General features: G+C 34.9%; 2 protein-coding genes and 2 pseudogenes across 2 annotated transcripts; 2 read left to right on the top strand and 2 right to left on the bottom strand.

Annotated features, from left to right (window-relative positions):
• Positions 1-1,935: 1,935 nt before the first annotated feature.
• Positions 1,936-19,327, top strand: LOC116139726 (protein RETICULATA-RELATED 4, chloroplastic-like). The gene is made up of 9 exons (XM_031425388.1): positions 1,936-2,527; positions 14,955-15,071; positions 16,045-16,113; positions 16,672-16,803; positions 16,889-16,942; positions 17,044-17,088; positions 18,102-18,241; positions 18,808-18,933; positions 19,024-19,327. Exons 2-9 carry the CDS (start codon positions 14,955-14,957, stop codon positions 19,106-19,108), a joined length of 768 nt encoding a protein of 255 aa, XP_031281248.1. The 5' UTR covers positions 1,936-2,527; the 3' UTR covers positions 19,109-19,327.
• Positions 2,349-6,518, top strand: LOC116139757 (annotated as a pseudogene).
• LOC116139758 lies at positions 7,414-9,169 on the bottom strand. Its single transcript, XM_031425421.1, has 3 exons — positions 8,321-9,169; positions 7,593-8,132; positions 7,414-7,509 (listed from the first exon to the last, which is right to left on the bottom strand). Exons 1-3 carry the CDS (start codon positions 9,167-9,169, stop codon positions 7,414-7,416), a joined length of 1,485 nt encoding a protein of 494 aa, XP_031281281.1.
• On the bottom strand, positions 10,231-14,886 carry LOC116139759 (annotated as a pseudogene).
• Positions 19,328-20,042: the final 715 nt, after the last annotated feature.

The raw sequence follows: 20,042 nt of genomic DNA on the forward strand, positions 1-20,042 counted from the left end.
TAATTAATTCTTTTTTTTTTTTTTTATCTTGTGTCTAAAATAAAATGGTTTTTGTATTTTAAAAAAGGTGTATACAAAAATATTTCCAAAAAATATAAAAAAATCATTTATTCTTTCCAAATTATCTAATTTTATGATATATTTATGCCAATTTTAGATTTTAATTAATTAAAATTATTAAAGCAATTTATAATCTATGCGATTCTCATGAGGTCCACTAATATAACAGTAAAGATTCCAATTATAACATAATATTAATCTCACTAACCCCTCTAACTAATTCTTACTAATCTTACGTAGGAGTTTGTGATTGACTTAGTTAGGCGGGATCCATTATGGACAGATGAGATTCATGTGAATTGATAAATTATAAATTGACATGTGGTGTTAATGAGAGAAAATTGTGAGAGTATTAAGAGTGTAGTATTACTTATGTATTATACTTAATTAAGATTCCTTTTGATTTGATTTTTATTAATATCTAATTAAGATTCCTTTTGATTTGATTATTTTTTTAATGGAAAACAAATTAAATAATACTATAAAGTAAATCACACCTGCTGTGCGCGTGCTTCACACGCAATACAGGTTACTGTGTCGTGTTCTCTGAACAGTTTCTGTCACAACCACCAATACCCACAAGATTTTTCTACTTATTACGTGCTCAAGAGCGTGGTAAACACTTTCTCATGATTAAAAAAAATGAAAAAAATATTTTCTATGCACAAATTAACAGAAAAATAAAAATAATAGTAAAATTAGAGTCTCAATACCATAATAAAGAATATCAAACTTGTTTCAAAGGTACTGCTATTTTACACGTGGATTATGATTCGTATACCTTTTGTAATGTAGTAATATGTGCTATGATATTTCAATATCATATTGTATATATTTTTCGTTAATTTTAAAAGTTTATTTATAAAAATTTGTACAATATAAACATTTTTTGTTGGCTGAGTGATTCAGCTTCTTTGTGTGGTTCAAGTTAAAAGGTCGAGTCACCTGAACAGTGGGTCGAGACCTTTGCTAACAATTTAGTTTGATTTGGTGTTAAACGTTAATCTTAACAAGTAATATCATAATTAGGTCACAGCATGCATCAAGGTGTTGAGGGTTTGGAAAGCATGCTCTTGTAGGCAAGTGTTGGGAGACTAAATTATCTATCAGGTAAATTTTTCTTACGTTTAAACATTTAAACCATCTAGATTTAAAATCCATAAATACTTTTGAAATACAGCCAAACAATCAATTTTTTTTTTTTTTAAAGTGCTTATCTTAAAAACTCTTTAGTTTGCATATAAATCCAAACAAAAAGTTCTAAACAAAATAGTTTATCATCCCTGATACCATTTATTAACCACAATTGTCTTAACACCTTAGAGTATTAGACCACTTGTCATTGACCATACTAGATTTAAATGAGGTGTTAAAAAAAATGCAAAACTGAACTAAACTGATAACCAAACCGAACTGATAACCGAACCGAATTTTTAGTTATCTAAAAAACTGGTTGGTTTCGGTTCAAAGAAAATAAAAAATCATTTATGATTTGGTTACTGGTTTGGGAGATATAGATAATTAAACATTATTTAAAATTTAAATTAAAAGAAAAAATAAATAAAAAATCTGATTTATAAAAAATATTAAATTAAATACATGAAAATAAATTAAAATTGGTTTGGTTTGATTCAAAATTGTCTGAATCGAAAAATCAGTTCACAAATCAGTAATTGGTGGATTTGGACACCCCTGGATTTAAATCTAATCAAACTAACTATCTAGTTTGAGGGGGTATAATGGTAACTTCATAATTTTTTTTTTCTTGAGGAGATTAAGGGAGAGTGAGTCCACGTCAAGAATATAGGGAGTGGGAAAAATGTTAGAAACATAAAAGACCAAAATAAAACCCCCTTTCTCCTTCTCCTTTGGGCGTAGTTCTCACACTCAACGGCGCCCACCAAACTCAACTTAAACTTTCTTCTAAATTACACATCTTCTCTACACGCACGACTCAACGCCTGTCTTCCGTCGGAACAGCCACTCCACCCTCGCCACCTCCACTTCGCCACCTCGCGTCATTTCAACCACCACACCAGCAGCAAAAACAATGTCCATGCTACCTGCTTCTTTTCTCCCTCTCTTTCCCTCCCCACAACAAACAACAACTCCATCCTAAATCACTTCCACCGCCCTTCTCCCTTCTCCTCCGCCACCACCTCCGCCTCCCCTCCACCGGCATCACCGCACACACAAAACTCACTTCCCCTTTTCTGGTCTTCTCCTTGGAGGCGACGATAACAACAATATAATAACAATAATAATAACAACAACAATAATATAATAATAACAATGGTGGCAATCGGGAGGGGGAAGGAGAGAATGCGGGGGACAAGAACAGGGAGGGGCTATGATGGTGTTGGCGGAGGCTAAGAGGTCGTTGGGGAGTCTGCCGAAGGACTTGGCGGCGGCGATCCAAGATGGGAGGACCCGCGGGCGGTTTTAACGAGGTATTTTGAGCTTGAAAGTCTGGGTATTTCGTTGGTTGATGCAGTTTGGTGGGTTTAAAGAGAGGTTATTGGCTGATGATCTTTTCTTGGCTAAAGTTTTTTTTGAGTGCGGTGTTGGATCTTCACCAAGGTTGTTTTTTCACTTTTTGGCTGCGTGATTTGGCTTTAGGTGATGCAGCTTGTTTGTTTGTGTTTTTCTGTGTGAATGAAATGAAAGTTAAAGTATTGATTTTTATGAAGATTGATTGATCAAGGAGTGAAATTTGTTAATATATTAGGTATGGGTATTATAAACAGAGGATATTGGAAAGAACACGAATACCTTGGAGCAATTTCAATTCTAATATGTTGCCAAGTGCTGCAATTCGACCAAATCGTAATTTGAGGGATTGGTTGATTAGTCGACATTTAGTATGCTCACAAGCTGTGTATTAATTCGGGTTTGGTTGAGTTTCCTGCTTTTCGAAGATGGGGGATTCGTGGGGGCCTGGTTGAGACCTTAATGTTGCCTTGTTATGAATGAAGATAGGAATGTTAAGGAAGTTATCGATACTGGCTAATTACCTGTAGATGACACATCTTGGTTATGCTGACAATGGGGGTGTTTTTACATTCTGAAATTTGGAATTTGAGTTCGATTCCGGGAAGCACAGAGATGGCAGGGGTTAAAATTACAAGAATCAATTTTATTATGATGCTCTAAGGCTGTTTTTGTAATTAAACGATGTTCAGTTAGTAACAGCAACACATAATGTGTATTGACGTGTATGAGAGATTATACTGAAATATTGACTAAACTAAGGTGGGGCTAAAAGTTATGTATTTGGGGCAGTGTTATGCTGGTATTTGGTTTCAATATGTGATCCTTGGTGCATGTTTTGCATAGTCTCATTGATTTGTTGGGTTTGTTTACTATGCTTGCATAAGATAGTAAATCACAGAATCTAGGAGAAAAGCTTTGCTCTCTGGAGCTAACTATTCTTGCTCTCTCACCATTACTTTGTAATTTATTCCAACCTGGAATCCGAATCTCACAAAGTTAATCTTTTCTTCAATTTTCCAGACTGCAGCAGAGTATGATCGGGCAGAGAAAAATTTTTCAAGGAGCTTGAAATGTTTTTGCAGATGTGGTATGGTTCTTTTCATTCATGATCAGTTGTTGTAATTTTTTCAGATTATTGTTGCTTTTGCTGCAAGGTTGATGTTTCTTGGCAAAAACTGTGATTTGATTCTGGTTTTCGTTAAAAGGGTTGCCCTTTATTAAGCAGCGGGTTGCTCTCAAGTGGGTGCTCAATATTGATGTTCACCTAAGGCAATTTCTCTGATATGTTGCAGTTATAATTGAATTGATGTTCAATGTTTTTAGATTTGTCCATTTGGGCACAAAATATAACTAAATTAAAAATTACATGTTTTTGGGATAAAGTTCAAAATATGTTATTCTTGTGTTCCATAGAATCTTTGCCTTGATAACAGCATTGTATTTCTGGGGATTGACTTTAGTTTCTTAGTTGGAACAAGTATTATCTTCTGTAAATTGCTGCTACATGACCAAAATAGAGATTGTCATCCCAAAGCCTATTTTTGAAGTTAAAAATATGTGCGAAGTCTATGCCTTGCATTTAAGTATGTGTAATATCATCATTTAAGTTTTCAATTCATTTTTTCTTAGGTCATGGCCATAATTGCAGATTTCATGCTCGTTTATCTTCTGCCTCTACTGTCTCTCTTCGATCATCTGTTGCAGCCAGTGCTGGATCTATTACCAAGTTCTTCACAACTGTCCGGATAATGCATTTCAGGTTCATATTGTCCAATACCGGAAAATCTGTTTCTGGAAAATATGAACTACAGAAGTCATCTGAGAACTAAATTTTCATGCAGGTTGCTCTTGCCGGAACTTCATATTTATTTTTACAGAGATTAGGTGCCGTAGTGGTAAGGAGATATTTTTGTATGTTGCTTATATTTTATTTGAATTTCAATTTCTTGTGCAGAGCAAAACCTTTATTTTGTGTTATATTATTTATCTGCAGCGAAATGGGACAAAGCTTTTTGCAGTTGGTACCGCTTACACTGGTAAGTTACTATTTTCCTTATAGGAAGTCCTTGATTTAGCCACATGCTTCTCTGTTTTTAATTTTATCGTTCTCTTTGTGACCTTGATAATATTTTCATTATCAACGGGATATAACGGAATCGGACATGTTTAAAAGATAAATTGAATCAGATTCATTTGAAGGCATTTGGTGTAAGGATCATTGTTGTATTACTGTGATTGAGAGCTTATCGAGTATAAACAGAGCTTTACACCACAACCCACAGCCCCACTTAAGAGAACCATTCTGAATAGTATAATATGTTGTAAAACTTATAAGAAGGGATTGGAGGTTTAATTAGATGAATATGGTTCCTTTAAAGCTTCATGTTGGTATAAAGTGGAGTGCCATAGCATTAGTCAAAAATAATTTTTCTGTACCCCATAATTGGTATAAAAAGAATGAGAAAACGGAACAGGTATCTTTGTGACTCTTTTCAGTTGCATCTTTCCAGTGGTAAATTAGTTAAACCTCAAGGGTTGGATTGAGTGTTAAGGCTCATTGGTTTCAACAAAGAGGTGATGGTTTCCACGCTCCTTACTGTGATATTCCATAGTTTCTTGACATTTAAGGTTGTAGGATTTGGCCATAGCCGCAACATAGGACTCTGTGAACTTGTAGGAATGGTCGGGGAATTTGGATTACAAAAAAAAATAAAAAAATAAAAACATATAGTAGCGGCTTGGCTAAGTTTAAACTCTCCTCATCACGTGGAAACTGTCATTGGGCTATGTTTTCCGTTGCTTTCAATTATTTAGTTTGTAATTATGCTTGTGTTTGTCCCTTTTTTTAAGGTTTTAAATACTGTGCATATAAAGTTCTTGAGGGGTTATTAAATTTGCTATTGATATTATGTCTTTGAGATTTGATTATTCAATTCAGGATCTGAAATCTGAATATGTGTGCATTTAATGCAATTTTGTTGTTCTAGGTTGGTACAGCTGTGACAAATGCCGTGATTAATGCACGGAAGGCTGTGGGATAAGAATGCTGCTGCTGAAGTTGAAAAGTGCCCAATTTTCCACCAGTGCTGCCTATGGTGTTTACATGGCAGTTTCTAGCAACCTCAGGTATGTAGGTTCAGATACATATCACTATTGTCAAATCCTGGTCTGCTATTATTTCTGGAACTGCCTTTCCATTCATCTTTTCTATGATTTTGCTAATACATATCATATATGCCAGTGCTATTTTAATATCTTTAGAAAATGGTGTGAAGTCTCAAAGATTCCTGGCAGTTCCATTTTTTGAGTTCTTAATCTCGCAAACGGAACCATGATGATATTCAGTAGTTGGCTTGCAATGAGTTATCAATTAATATTGTCATGTAGCAATATGTCTTAACTTGAGTTTGGCTGTTGAGGGTCATGTAGTTATATTGCCTGTATATGATGATTGGAAAGCATGTTTATTTTTTGTTGAAGCATCCGTTTCTAATTACTTGTCATAATTCTCAAAATTTCAAGCTAATACCATTTAATCCCTTTTTCACTTGTGCTATACCACGGAAAATTTCTTTAAAAAAAGTGTCATTCATGATATCTTTTGGGAGGAGAGAGGAAATGGATGAGGCTAGTTGGTATAGGAACATTTTACTAAGCATAGTTGTGTTGACAGGTACCAACTGCTGGGGCGGGGTTATTGAACAACGGATTTTGGAGCCTTACTGCCAACACAAGCTCATACTCAGTGCAGTTTGTTTTGCTGTCCGAACTGGCAACAATACTTGGGTTCATTATTGTAAGATCCTGTTTCTATCTCCCAAAAAGTGTGTGTTAGGATAGTTCACTCTGTCGCCACTTACAAACTTTCAATTTGCCTTGGCAGGGGGGTGGACTACGCTCGTTTGATAGGACTTCAAAAGGCTCACGACGAGGAAAAAGCATGCCAGGTCAATGACGAGCTTTGAAGGCTCAAGTTATTGTTGGTTTAGAAAAGTAGGTATAAGATATCAATTGGATTATGGGAATATAGGGCCATATGAGAGGTTTCTTGAATATCATACATGCTGAAAATTCGGAATTAGGTGGTAATTCTGCGTGTATTTTTCTTCCCAGTTAGTGACATTCATTTGTGTGGATTTTCTCAAAATAACCATAAGTTTCTAATTTCGCAATTTGTTTTTGCATTTATCAATGCTTATTTGCACTCTATTGAATTCTGAAGTTACTTATGCTTGGTGCCAATTGATATCTGATTTTTGCCTTTATCGTTGTTGTTAGCATGGTTATTAGTATCCTAAGTGTGCTATACGTATTCCGAATTGATTTGATATAAGTCACTAACGATATGTATCAAGAGTGGATTCTAAAGTTAAAACCTTTCAATATATTAATGTATTTTACATAATAACACAAGTGGAGATTAAATATGACATTAATCTTGAAAGATATAAATAATGAGAGGAAATGATACGTATTCTTAATTTTGATTATATATACATAATTAAGTTAATAAATTACAAAATTCGTTAATTAATCTTCAAAGATATTAATTTTTAGAAAATTTTATTATTTTATTTTTTTTGAAAAAGCGTACCGTATTATTAAAAAATTAGGTTATTTGACAATCATGTAGTAAATAGAAATTTGAGCTTGCTGTAAATTAACCATACTAGAAGATGTTAATGGTAAAAACAGTTGTTTATCGAAGTCTTTACAGAGTGATTTCTGGCATAAATCAGCTTGAAAATTCACCAAAAACTTTGGAACATGATGAAAGAATTTGAAGGTGGCATGTAAACAACACTTTCTGCAAATGCACCAGTGCTGAACATAAAAAATTTGAATCAAATTTAGGAAATATTAAATAATTTCATCTTCTCTGCATGCCCTTAACTTGACATCAGTAACAGTCGTCTCAGTCGTCTCCTCAATGTCGCAGCATTCGATTTTTCCCTCCTGGAAGATACAAATGCTCATATCTGTAATATGCCGAAAAAATTCTGATATGAAGTAAAAGCAAGGATAGTAACATAACTCACCTCCTTGAGCGTTGTTGACGGAGAAAAAACTTGAATTTTTTTGATGAAATCTGCAGAATGATTGCCACTTGTTGAACAAGGCGGCAGGTTTCTTGGCAACACCCGGCTATAGGTTGTAACCACTCGATTTCCTGTAGAATTCTTTACGGATTCAAAGAAGAAAACATGGGGTGTTTCGCAGGAATTATTCTTGACATCCCTGGTGTCAAACATGAAAAGTGGCGGCCTGTCGTTTTTTCTCCATGGCGAAAATGTCTGAAGGGGTTTCACCAGAACATTTCGAGGGTATATCATTTCGTATATATGTGTTGAGTAGCCCCAGGAGACAGAGAAAGACCAGTTGGTTTGCTTGCGGTAGCATATCGTTTGCTGCAAGAGACGTGAACTGTCGACTTTCGCCACCTTCATCAGGTGGTTTACGGATTCTGAACGACTGAGAGTGGGGAAGATCGGGTTTACGCTATCAATGTGGTGCAAGGAGAGCACCGGAGACTGAGGATGAGCTGATAGAAAACCTGATATGTCATTGTGTAGATCAATCTGCCATTACCAAAAAAACTCGGGTAAAATGATTATAATTAAACTTTTTTTCACGAGGGCTACTTGGACTACAGCCTCAACAAGCCCTCTCTACAGTCCGCCCTTGATTATGCTAGGATTTCATGAGATAGACGTACAGATTACGTAATTCTGAAAGAAAAAATAATCGAAAACGGTTTACGATTTACCTGATGAAAACCTTTCTGAGGAGTGAGGGCAACTCCTAAATCTGTCAAACAGGAGTATAACATGAAGTCACTGGCATACAAATTCTGGTATCTCGCTAGACACTCATCAATCTTTCCTACTAATTGTTTGGCTAGAGGATAGCTCAAGGCAATTCCAGCTCCACCGAAAGCCATGCCAAAAGAAGCAAAAAGATTTGAAGTAATGCACTCAGAATTTGTCCCAATGTAAAGATTTTGAGTGTGGTCATACTTTGCTAGCACATTAACCAAATTATCAACAAACAGAATAGTATCGTCGTCCGTCATCACGTACCATCTCACGTCTTTATTCTCTGCTTTGAACACCTCTAGAATCGTTCGAAACACTCGAACTTGAAACTTCTTTCTAATTTTGGCGTATGATTTTAGTCGAGAGATGTCCTCGTTGATCCTGAAGGGAGGCGACGACGAAGGCCATGGTAAAAACTCATCAGTAGGAGGAATATCTAAAAAGAGGTAACCCCTTGTCACATTTTCTTGCCACCATGACTCAATGTAAGGTTTTCTTAATTTCCATCCATTTAAGGAGCCGGCAATGCCGAAAACAATGTGGCTAATATTGGTGGGAGGAGAGGGAGCAATTTTTGAAGTTGAATTTGAATTTGTAACATTGGAAGAATTGGATGGCCATATGAATTTAGAGAGAGCTAAATGATTAGAAGAATGGTTATGAAAGTGGTTCAAAATGAAAATATAGAACAAGAAGAGAACCAGCCCTGAAATAGCTATAAATTTGCACAATTTTCCTAGAGTTAAATGCTGCAAATTTTGTTGGATTTTGATGAATTTGATTCCATTTTTGGAAGACATTTTGGAGATTCAATTCAATAGATAAATTGAATTGCAATTTATATATTGAATTATGTGAAAAGTTTTGTTAAATTCAGTTTGCTAAAGCACGTGATCTTAGCCTTATAATTTATAACAAAGTTTGCTAATAAAACAAATTATGAAGAGGGGCTAAAGCATTACTCTCGTGAAGTGGCATGATTTTTATGTCAAATTTTTTTTTCCCTTTAAGTGCTTCAAGGCATGCATGTTGAGTTTCCCATACCAAATCTTCCACAAAATGATAAACACTTTCCGGAGAAAAGTGCTTTTTGATTAAGCGTTTTTCATGCCATGCATGTATTGTTGCAAAATAACCAAACTTGCAAGGAGGGCTTATGATCAGGGATGGAGCCAGGGTTTTGTTTCACTAGGGGAAAAGGAAAAGGAAAAAAAAATATTAAATATTAAAAATTTATTCATGAAGAATCGACTTTTTAGTGCATCAAAAGAAATAAATTAAAATACATTTGAGTTATGAGAAAAACAAAACAAAATAAAAAAGATGATAATGCTAAGATTTAGGGTACTTTGATAATTAAAATAAACGGGTGCTACTGCTAATGTTACAACACATAATAGAAAGATACACTAAGATATAATGCATTAATGCCCCCACTCTCACCCTTTTAGTGGCTCTGTCACTGCATTCAATAACAGCATAGACAAATGATTTTAGGAAATTATATTTGATACATATTTCTCTCAACTATCAAAGTAGGATTTTTCATCTTTAATATTTTTTTTAGTTTATTTATTTCTATTATTGGATTTGGTATTAATGTATTATGTTTGAATTGATAGATAAGGCGATAAGTTAATATAGCTTTGCATAATATTTCTTCCCTTAATTTTCGGTGGATTTATTCTCTTTCTTACTGATTGCTTCCATCAGTCAATTAATCTTCGTCACTTTGGTCATCTCTTGATATATTTTCTCTGTTATTGTCCAAAATATTTGATCAATTTGTAGTTAATATAAAATCTGAGCAATGGGTTTCTTAAGGCTTCCAAGATTATTGGCACTGATACGAAATCACATTTTATGCCAACATTTCACCCTTCATGCAAGCCCTTAACCTCACATCCGCCGTGCCCTTAGCAACTATGTATTCAACATCACAACATTCTAAAATTTCGGCCAGGAATTATCAATGAAAAGGTTAACAAATAAATAAAGTGATACCCTTCAGAAGTGCATGTGTAGACTCAAATATTCTTTTACAACCTAGGATTAAAACACCCAATGTCCTAAGAATTTTGTAGACAGAATCCAATGAAGAATTGCCTTCCGATGAGCAAGGAGACGAATTTCGAGGCGAATTTCGAACGTAACTAGTGACAACTTGATCTCCTTCACCATTTTTAATATCTTCCAAGAAAAATGCTTCCCTTCACCAGAACATTGAATATCAGGTATTTCATATCCCCGAACCAAAAATATTATGAAATAATATAGTAGAAAATCAAATAGAAGAAGGGCATGAGGAACTTTGCAAGAATCCTTAGTGAGCGAGCGAGTGTTGAACATGAAGAACGGGGAACCAATTTTCCATGGCTTATATGTCTCAAGGAGCTTCCTAAGAAAGCTTCGAGCTAGGCAATAAGCTTTCATAAATATGAGCTGAGTAGCCCCAAGAAATAGAGAATGTCCAGCGGCGTTCCCTGTGATGGCAGATTGATTGTTGAAGAAGACGTGATTGATCAAATTTTGCAGCTTTCATGAGGTGGTTTATGGATTCAAAACGGCTGGAAATGGAGGGGAAGATTGGGTCGATGGCTTCGAAATGGTGAAGGGTGATGAGAGGAGAGTTTGGATGAGAAGAGAGGAGGCTTGAAATGTCTCCTCGTAGATCAATCTGCCATTGTTCAAAGGGATTATAATCAGTTTAATTATGAGAATAACAAGGGGAAAGATTATAATGATATCTCCAACTTTCTGATAGTCTTTCCAGTAGACATCATGTTATCAATGTCGCTAACGGTTTAAATTTGTCTTTAGTATTCATTACTGTTAACTAATATATGATGAATAACTTCTCATTTTTTGTTGTTGGTTAAAGTGGAGTGCCTATGCATTAGTCAAAAATAATTTTTCTGTACCCCATAATTGGTATAAAAAGATTGAAGTAACGGGAACAGTATCTTCTGTGACTTCTTTTTCAGTTGCATCTTCCAGTGGTAAATTAGTTACTAACCTCAAGGGTTGGATTGAGTGTAAGGCTATTGGTTTCACAAAGGAGTGATGGTTTCCACGCTCCTTACTTGTGATATCCCATGGTTTCTTGACATTTAAGGTTGTAGGATTTGGCCATAGCCGCAATTAGGACTCTGTGAACTTGTAGGAATGTCGGGGAATTTGGATTACCAAAAAAAATAAAAAATAATAAATCATGTATAGCGGTTGCTATAGTTTAAACTCTCCCATCCACTTGGAAACTGTCTTCGGGCTATGTTTTCCTTGTTGCTTTCAATTATTTAGTTTGTAAATTATGCTTGTGTTTGTCCCTTTTTGAAGGTTTTAAAATACTGTGCAATTAAGTCTTGAGGGTTATTAAATTTGCTATTGAATATTATTGTCTTTGAATTTGATTATTCAATTCAGATCTGAATCTGAATATGTGCATTTAATGCAATTTTGTTGTTCTAGGTGGGTACAGCTGTGACAAATGCCGTGATTAATGCACGGAAGGCTGTGGATAGAATGCTCTGCGCTGAAGTTGAAATGTGCCCATATTTTCCACCTTGCTGCCTATGGTGTTTACATGGCAGTTTCTAGCACCCTCAGGTATGTAGTTCAGATACATATCCTTTCTTTATCCTGGCTTCATATATTTTGCTTACTTATCTTCTTTCTCTTTATGATTTGCAATACAAATCTATAGCCAGATTGCATTTTAAATCTAGAAAATGGTTGAAGTCTCAAGAATTCCTGGCAGTTCCATTTTTTGAGTCTTAATCTCGCAAACCGAACCATGATGATATTCAGTAGTTGGCTTGCAACTGAGTTATCAATTAATATTGTCATGTAGCAATAGTCTTAACTTGAGTTTGGCTGTTAGGGCTCTATAGTTATATATGCCTGTATATGTGATTGGAAAGCATGTTTTATTTTTGTGTTGAAGCATCCTTCTAATTTACTTGTCATAATTTCTCAAAATTTCAAGCTAATACCATCTAATCCCTTTTTCACTTGTGCTATCCACGGAAAATTTCTTTAAAAAAAGTGTCATTCATGATATATCTTTTGGGAGGAGAGAGGAAATGGATGAAGGCTATTGGTATAGGAACATCTTACTTAAGCATAGTTTGTGTTGAAGTACCAACTGCTGGCGGGGGTTATTGACAACGGATTTTGGAGCCCTTACTGCATCACACCAGCTCATACTCAGTGCAGTTTGTTTTGCTGTCGAACTGGCAACACATACTTGGTTCATTATTGTAAGATCCGTTTCTATCCTCCCAAAATGTGTGTAGTTAGGATAGTTCACTCTGTCGCCACTTACAAACTTTCAATTTGCCTTGGCAGGTGGGTGGACTACCTCGTTTGATAGACTTCAAAAGGCTCCACGACGAGGAAAAAGCATGCCAGCTGTCAATGACGAGCTTTGAAGTCTCAAGTTATTGTTGGTTTAGAAAAGTAGTATAAGATACAATTGGATTCATGGGAATAGGGCCATATGTGAGGTTTCTTGATATCTATACATGCTGAAAATTCGGAATTAGTTGTGGTAATTCTGCGTGTATTTTTTCTCCCCAGTTAGCTGACATTCTTTGTGTGGATTTTTCTCAATAATCCATAAGTTTCTAATTTTCTGCAATTTGTTTTTGCATTTATCAATGCTTATTTGCACTCTATTTGAATTCTGAAGTTACTTATGCTTGGTGCCAATTGATATCTGATTTTTGCTCTTATCTTGTTTGTTAGCATGGTTATTAGATCCTAAGATGGCTATACGTATCTATGATCGATTGATAAGTCATAACTACGATATGTATCAAAGGTGTATTCTAAAGTTAAAACCTTTAATATATTAAATGTATTTACAATAATACACAATGGATATAATATTGAATTAATTTGAAATGATATAAATAATTGAGAGGAAATGTATTATTTTAATTTTGATTATATATTATCATAATTTAAAGTTAATAATATTACAAATTCGTTAATTAATCTTAAATATATAATTTTTAAATTTTTATTATTTTATTTTTTTTGAAAAAGGCTACCGTATGATTCAAAAATTAGGTTATTTGACAATCATGCTAGTAAATAGAATTTTAGCTTGCTGTAAATTACCATACTAGAAGATGTTAATGGTAAAACAGTTGTTTATCGAAGTCTTTACAAGTGATTTCTGGCATAAATCAGCTTGAAAATTCACCAAAAACTTGGAACATGATGAAAGATTTGAAGGTGGCATGTAACACACTTTCTGCAAATGCACCAGCGCTGAACATAAAAAATTTGAATAAAAATTGAAATATTAAATAATTTCATCTTCCCTGCATGCCCTTAACTTGAATCAGTACAGTCGTCTCAGTCGTCTCCTCAATGTCGCAGCATTCGATTTTTCCCTCCTGGAAGATACAAAGCTCATTCTGTAATATGCCGAAAAAATTCTGATATGAAGTAAAAGCAAGGATAGTAACATAACTCACCTCCTTGACGTTGTTGAGGAAAACATGAATTTTTTTGATGAAATCTGCAGAATGATTGCCACTTTTTGAACAAGGCGGCAGGTTTCTTGGCAACACCCGGCTATAGGTTGTAACCACTCGATTTCCTGTAGAATTCTTTACAGATTCAAAGAAGAAAACATGGGGTGTTTCCAGGAATTATTCTTGACATCCCTGGTGTCAAACATGAAAAGTGGCGGCCTGTCGTTTTCTCCATGGCGAAATGTCTGAAGGGGTTTCACCAGACATTTCGAGGGTATATCATTTCGTATATATGTGTTAGTAGCCCCGGAGACAGAGAAGACCAGTTGTTTGCTTGCTGAGCATATCGTTGCTGCAAGAGACGTGAACTGTCGACTTCGCCACCTTCATCATGGTTTACGGATTCTGAACGACTGAGGAGGGAAGATCGTGTACGCTAATCAATGTGGTGCAAGAGAGGACCGGAGACTGAGGATGAGCTGATAAAAACCTGATATGTCATTGTGTAGATCAATCTGCCATTACCAAAAAATTCGGGTAAATGATTAAATAAACTTTTTTTCACGAGGGCTACTTGGACTAAAGCCTCAACAAGCCCTCTCTACAGTCCGCCCTTGATTATGTACGGATTTATGAGATAGACGTACAGATTACTAATTCTGAAAGAAAAATAATCGAAAACGGTTTCGATTTACCTGATGAAACCCCTCTGAGGAGTGAGGGCAACTCCTAAATCTGTCAAACAGGAGTATACATAGTCACTGGCATACAAATTCTGGTATCTCGCTAGACACTCATCAATCTTTCCTACTATTGTTTGGCTAGAGGATAGCTCAGGGCATTCCAGCTCCACCAAAAGCCATGCCAAAAGAAGCAAAAAGATTTGAAGTAATGCACTCAGAATTTGTCCCAATGTAAAGATTTTGAGTGTGGTCATACTTTGCTAGCACATTAACCAAATTATCAACAAACAGAATAGTGTCTTCGTCCGCATCACGTACAATCTCACTCTTTATTCTCTCTTGAACACCTCAGAATCGTCCGAAACACTCGAACTTGAAACTTCTTTCTAATTTTGGCGTATGATTTTAGTCGAGAGATGTCTGGGTTATTTCGTTGGTTGATGCAGTTTGGTGGGTTTAAAGAGAGGTTATTGGCTGATGATCTTTTCTTGGCTAAAGTTTTTTTTGAGTGCGGTGTTGGGATCTTCACCAAGGTTTGTTTTTTCACCTTTTTTGGCTGCGTGATTTTGGCTTTTAGGGGATGCATGCCTGTTTGTTTTTGTTTCTGTGTGAATGAAATGAAAGTTAAAGTATTGATTTTTATGAAGATTGATTGATCAAGGAGTGAAATTTGCTTAATTGATTAGTTATGGGTATTATAAACAGAGGATATTGGAAAGAAACAGAATACCTTGGAGCAATTTCAATTCTAATATGTTGCTCAAGTGCTGCAATTCGACCAAATCGTTAATTTTGAGGGATTGGTTGATTAGTCAGACATTTAGTATGCTTCCACAAGCTGTGTAGTTTAATTCGGGTTTGGTTGAGTTTCCTGCTTTTCGAAGATGGTGGGATTCTGTGGGGGCCTGGTTGAGACCTTGATGTTGCCTTGTTTATGAATGAAGATAGGACATGTTAAGGAAGTTATCCGATACTGGCTAAATTACCTGTAGATGACACATCTTGGTTATGCTGACAATGGGGGTTGTTTTACATTCTGAAATTTTGGAATTTGAGTTCAGATTCCGGGAATGCACAGAGATGGCAGGGGTTAAAATTACATAGAATTACAATTTTTATTATGACTGCTCTAAGGCTGGTTTTGTTAATTAAACGATGTTCAGTTATGTAACAGCGAACACATAATGTGTATTGACGTGTATGAGAGATTATACTGAAATATTGACCTAAACTAAGGTGGGGCTAAAAGTTATGTATTTGGGGCAGTGTTATTGCTGGTATTTGGTTTCAATATGTGATCCCTTGGTGCTATGTTTTGCGTAGTCTCAATTGATTTGTTGGGTTTGTTTACTTATGCTTGCATAAGATAGTAAATCACAGAATCTAGGAGAAAAGCTTTGCTCTCCTGGATGCTTAACTATTCTTGCTCTCTCACCATTACTTTGTAATTTATTCTAACCTGGAATCCGAATCTCACAAAGTTAATCTTTTTCTTCAATTTTCCAGACTGCAGCAGAGTATGATCGGCGCAGAGAAAATTTTTTCAAGGAGCTTGAAATTGTTTTTGCAGATGTGGTATGGTTCTTTTCATTCATGATCAGTTGTTATAATTTTCTAGATTATTGTTGCTTTTGCTGCAAGGTTGATGTTTCTTGGCAAAAACTGTGATTTGATTCTGGTTTTCTTTTTAAAAGGGTTGCCCTTTATTAAGCAGCTGGGTTGCTCTCATAGTGGGTGCTCAATATTGATGTTCACCTAAGGCAATTTCTCTGATATGTTGCAGTTATAATTGAATTGATGTTCAATGTTTTTTAGATTTGTCCATTTGGGCACAAAATATTAACTAAATTGAAAAATTACATGTTTTTTTGGGATATAAAGTTCAAAATATGTTATTCTTGTGTGTTCCATAGAATCTTTGCCTTGATAACAGCATTGTATTTCTGGGGATTGACTTTAGTTTCTTAGTTGGAACAAGTATTATCTTCTGTAAATTGCTGCTACAATGACCAAAATAGAATTGTCATCCCAAAGCCTATTTTTGAAGTTAAAAATATGTGCGAAGTCTATGCCTTGCATTTTAAGTATGTGTAATATCTATCATTTAAGTTTTCAATTCATTTTTTCTCTTAGGTCATGGCCATAATTGCAGATTTCATGCTTGTTTATCTTCCTGCTCCTACTGTCTCTCTTCGATCATCTGTTGCAGCCAGTGCTGGATCTATTACCAAGTTCTTTCACAACTGTCCGGATAATGCATTTCAGGTTCCATATTGTCCAAATACCGGAAAATCTGTTTCTGGAAAATATGAACTACAGAAGTCATCTGAGTACTAAATTTTCTATGCAGGTTGCTCTTGCCGGAACTTCATATTCTTTTTTACAGAGATTAGGTGCCGTAGTGGTAAGGAGATATTTTTGTATGTTGCTTATATTTTATTTGAATTTCAATTTTCTTGTGCAGAGCAAAACCTTTTATTTTGTGTTATTATATTTATTCTGCAGCGAAATGGGACAAAGCTTTTTGCAGTTGGTACCGCTTCATCACTGGTAAGTTACTATTTTCCTTATAGGAAGTTCCTTGATTTAGCCACATGCTTCTCTGTTTTTAATTTTTTTTATCGTTCTCTTTGTGACCTTGATAATATTTTCATTATCAACGGGATATATACAGGAATCGGACATGTTTTAAAAGAATAAATTATGAATCACGATTCATTTGAAGGCATTTGGTGTAAGGATCATTCGTTGTATTACTGTGATTGAGAGCTTATCAAGTAGTAAACGGAGCTTTTACACCCACAACCCACAGCCCCACTAAAGAGAATCCATTCTGAATAGTATAATATGTTTGTAAAACTTATAATAGAATGGGATTGGAGGTTTTAATTAGATGAATATGGTTCCTTTAAAGCTTCACGTTGGTATAAAGTGGAGTGCCTTATGCATTAGTCAAAAATAATTTTTTCTGTACCCCATAATTGGTATAAAAAGAATGAAGATAAACGGGAACAGGTATCGTTCTGTGACTTCTTTTTCAGTTGCATCTTTCCAGTGGTAAATTAGTTACTAACCTCAAGGGTTGGATTGAGTGTTAAGGCTTATTTGGTTTCAACAAAGAGGTGATGGTTTCCACGCTCCTTACTTGTGATATTCCCATAGGTTTCTTGACATTTAAGGTTGTAGGATTTGGCCATAGCCCGCAACATAGGACTCTGTGAACTTGTAGGAATGGTCGGGGACATTTGGATTACCAAAAAAAATAAAAAATAAAAAATAAAATAAAACATATAGTAGCGGCTTGGCTATAAGTTTAAACTCTCCTCATCCACTGTGGAAACTGTCATTCGGGCTATGTTTTCCTTGTTGCTTTCAATTATTTAGTTTGTAAATTATGCTTGTGTTTGTCCCTTTTTTTAAGGTTTTAAAATACTGTGCAATATAAAGTTCTTGAGGGGTTATTAAATTTGCTATTGAATATTATTGTCTTTGAGATTTGATTATTCAATTCAGGATCTGAAATCTGAATATGTGTGCATTTTAATGCAATTTTGTTGTTCTAGGTTGGTACAGCTGTGACAAATGCCGTGATTAATGCACGGAAGGCTGTGGATAAGAATGCTGCTGCTGAAGTTGAAAATGTGCCCATATTTTCCACCAGTGCTGCCTATGGTGTTTACATGGCAGTTTCTAGCAACCTCAGGTATGTAGGTTCAGATACATATCACTATGTTCAAATCCTGGTCTTGCTATTATTTCTGGAACTGCCTTTCCCATTCATCTTTTCTATGATTTTGCTAATACATATCATATATGCCAGATTGCTATTTTAAATATCTTTAGAAAATGGTGTGAAGTCTCAAAGAATTCCTGGCAGTTCCATTTTTTGAGTTCTTAATCTCGCAAACGGAAGCCATGATGATATTCAGTAGTTGGCTTGCAACTGAGTTATCAATTAATATTGTCATGTAGCAATACGTCTTAACTTGAGTTTGGCTGTTGAAGGCTCATGTAGTCATATATGCCTGTATATGATGATTGGAAAGCATGTTTTATTTTTTGTTGAAGCATCCATTTCTAATTTACTTGTCATAATTTCTCAAAATTTCAAGCTAATACCATCTAATCCCTTTTTCACTTGTGCTATCCCACGGAAAATTTCTTTAAAAAAAGTGTCATTCATGATATATCTTTTGGGAGGAGAGAGGAAATGGATGAAGGCTAGTTGGTATAGGAACATTTTACTTAAGCGATAGTTGTGTTTGACAGGTACCAACTGCTGGCGGGGGTTATTGAACAACGGATTTTGGAGCCCTTACTGCATCAACACAAGCTCATACTCAGTGCAGTTTGTTTTGCTGTCCGAACTGGCAACACATACTTGGGTTCATTATTGTAAGATCCTGTTTCTATCCTCCCAAAAATGTGTGTAGTTAGGATAGTTCACTCTGTCGCCACTTACAAACTTTCAATTTGCCTTGGCAGGTGGGTGGACTACGCTCGTTTGATAGGACTTCAAAAGGCTCACGACGAGGAAAAAGCATTGCCAGCTGTCAATGACGAGCTTTGAAGTCTCAAGTTATTGTTGGTTTAGAAAAGTAGGTATAAGATACCAATTGGATTCATGGGAATATAGGGCCATATGATGAGGTTTCTTGAATATCTATACATGCTGAAAATTCGGAATTAGTTGTGGTAATTCTGCGTTGTATTTTTTCTTCCCAGTTAGCTGACATTCATTTGTGTGGATTTTTCTCAAAATAATCCATAAGTTTCTAATTTTCTGCAATTTGTTTTTGCATTTATCAATGCTTATTTGCACTCTATTTGAATTCTGAAGTTACTTATGCTTGGTGCCAATTGATATCTGATTTTTTGCCCTTATCATTGCTGTTAGCATGGTTATTAGTATCCTAAGATACGCGTTATGTATTCTAGATACGATTCATATAGATCACTAACGATACGTATTAGAGAGTATATTCAAAGTTTAAACCTTTTGATTTTAATATGTACTTATAATAATAATACAAATGGGGGTATAAATATAGATATTAATGTTGGAAATGATCTGAATAGTTAAAGAAAATTATATATATTTTAATTTGATTTTGTAATATCATAATTTAAAGTTAAATATTATAAATTCGTTAATTAATCATATTAATTTTTAAATTTTTAAATTTTTATTATTATTTTATTATCTTTAAAAAAGAAAAGGCCTATTCTACTTTAGCTATTAGAAAAATTAGGTTATTTGACAATCATCTAGTAAATAGAAATTTGAGATTACTGTAAAGTGTAAATTACCGTACTAGATGTTAATGGTAAAAACAGTTGTTTATCGAAGTCTTTACATAGTATTTCTGGCATGAATCAGCTTGAAAATTCACCAAAAACTTTGGAACATGATGAAAGAATTTGAAGGTGGCATGTAAACAACACTTTCTGCAAATGCACCAGTGCTGAACATAAAAAATTTGAATCAAATTTGGAAATATTAA

This window comes from Pistacia vera, unplaced genomic scaffold, assembly GCF_008641045.1.
Source record: "Pistacia vera cultivar Batoury unplaced genomic scaffold, PisVer_v2 Contig359, whole genome shotgun sequence".
NCBI lineage: Eukaryota > Viridiplantae > Streptophyta > Magnoliopsida > Sapindales > Anacardiaceae > Pistacia > Pistacia vera.

Coding starts and splice junctions, on each gene's coding strand:
- LOC116139758 (XM_031425421.1), bottom strand. CDS start 9,169: ATGTCTTCCAAAAATGGAATCAAATTCATCAAAATCCAACAAAATTTG. Junction 8,133..8,320: donor CTCAGAAAGGTTTTCATCAG/GTAAATCGTAAA, acceptor TGGTAATGGCAG/ATTGATCTACACAATGACAT. Junction 7,510..7,592: donor CGTCAACAACGCTCAAGGAG/GTGAGTTATGTT, acceptor TGTATCTTCCAG/GAGGGAAAAATCGAATGCTG.
- LOC116139726 (XM_031425388.1), top strand. CDS start 14,955: ATGTCTGGGTTATTTCGTTGGTTGATGCAGTTTGGTGGGTTTAAAGAG. Junction 15,072..16,044: donor GTGTTGGGATCTTCACCAAG/GTTTGTTTTTTC, acceptor TCAATTTTCCAG/ACTGCAGCAGAGTATGATCG. Junction 17,089..18,101: donor TTGGTACCGCTTCATCACTG/GTAAGTTACTAT, acceptor TTGTTGTTCTAG/GTTGGTACAGCTGTGACAAA.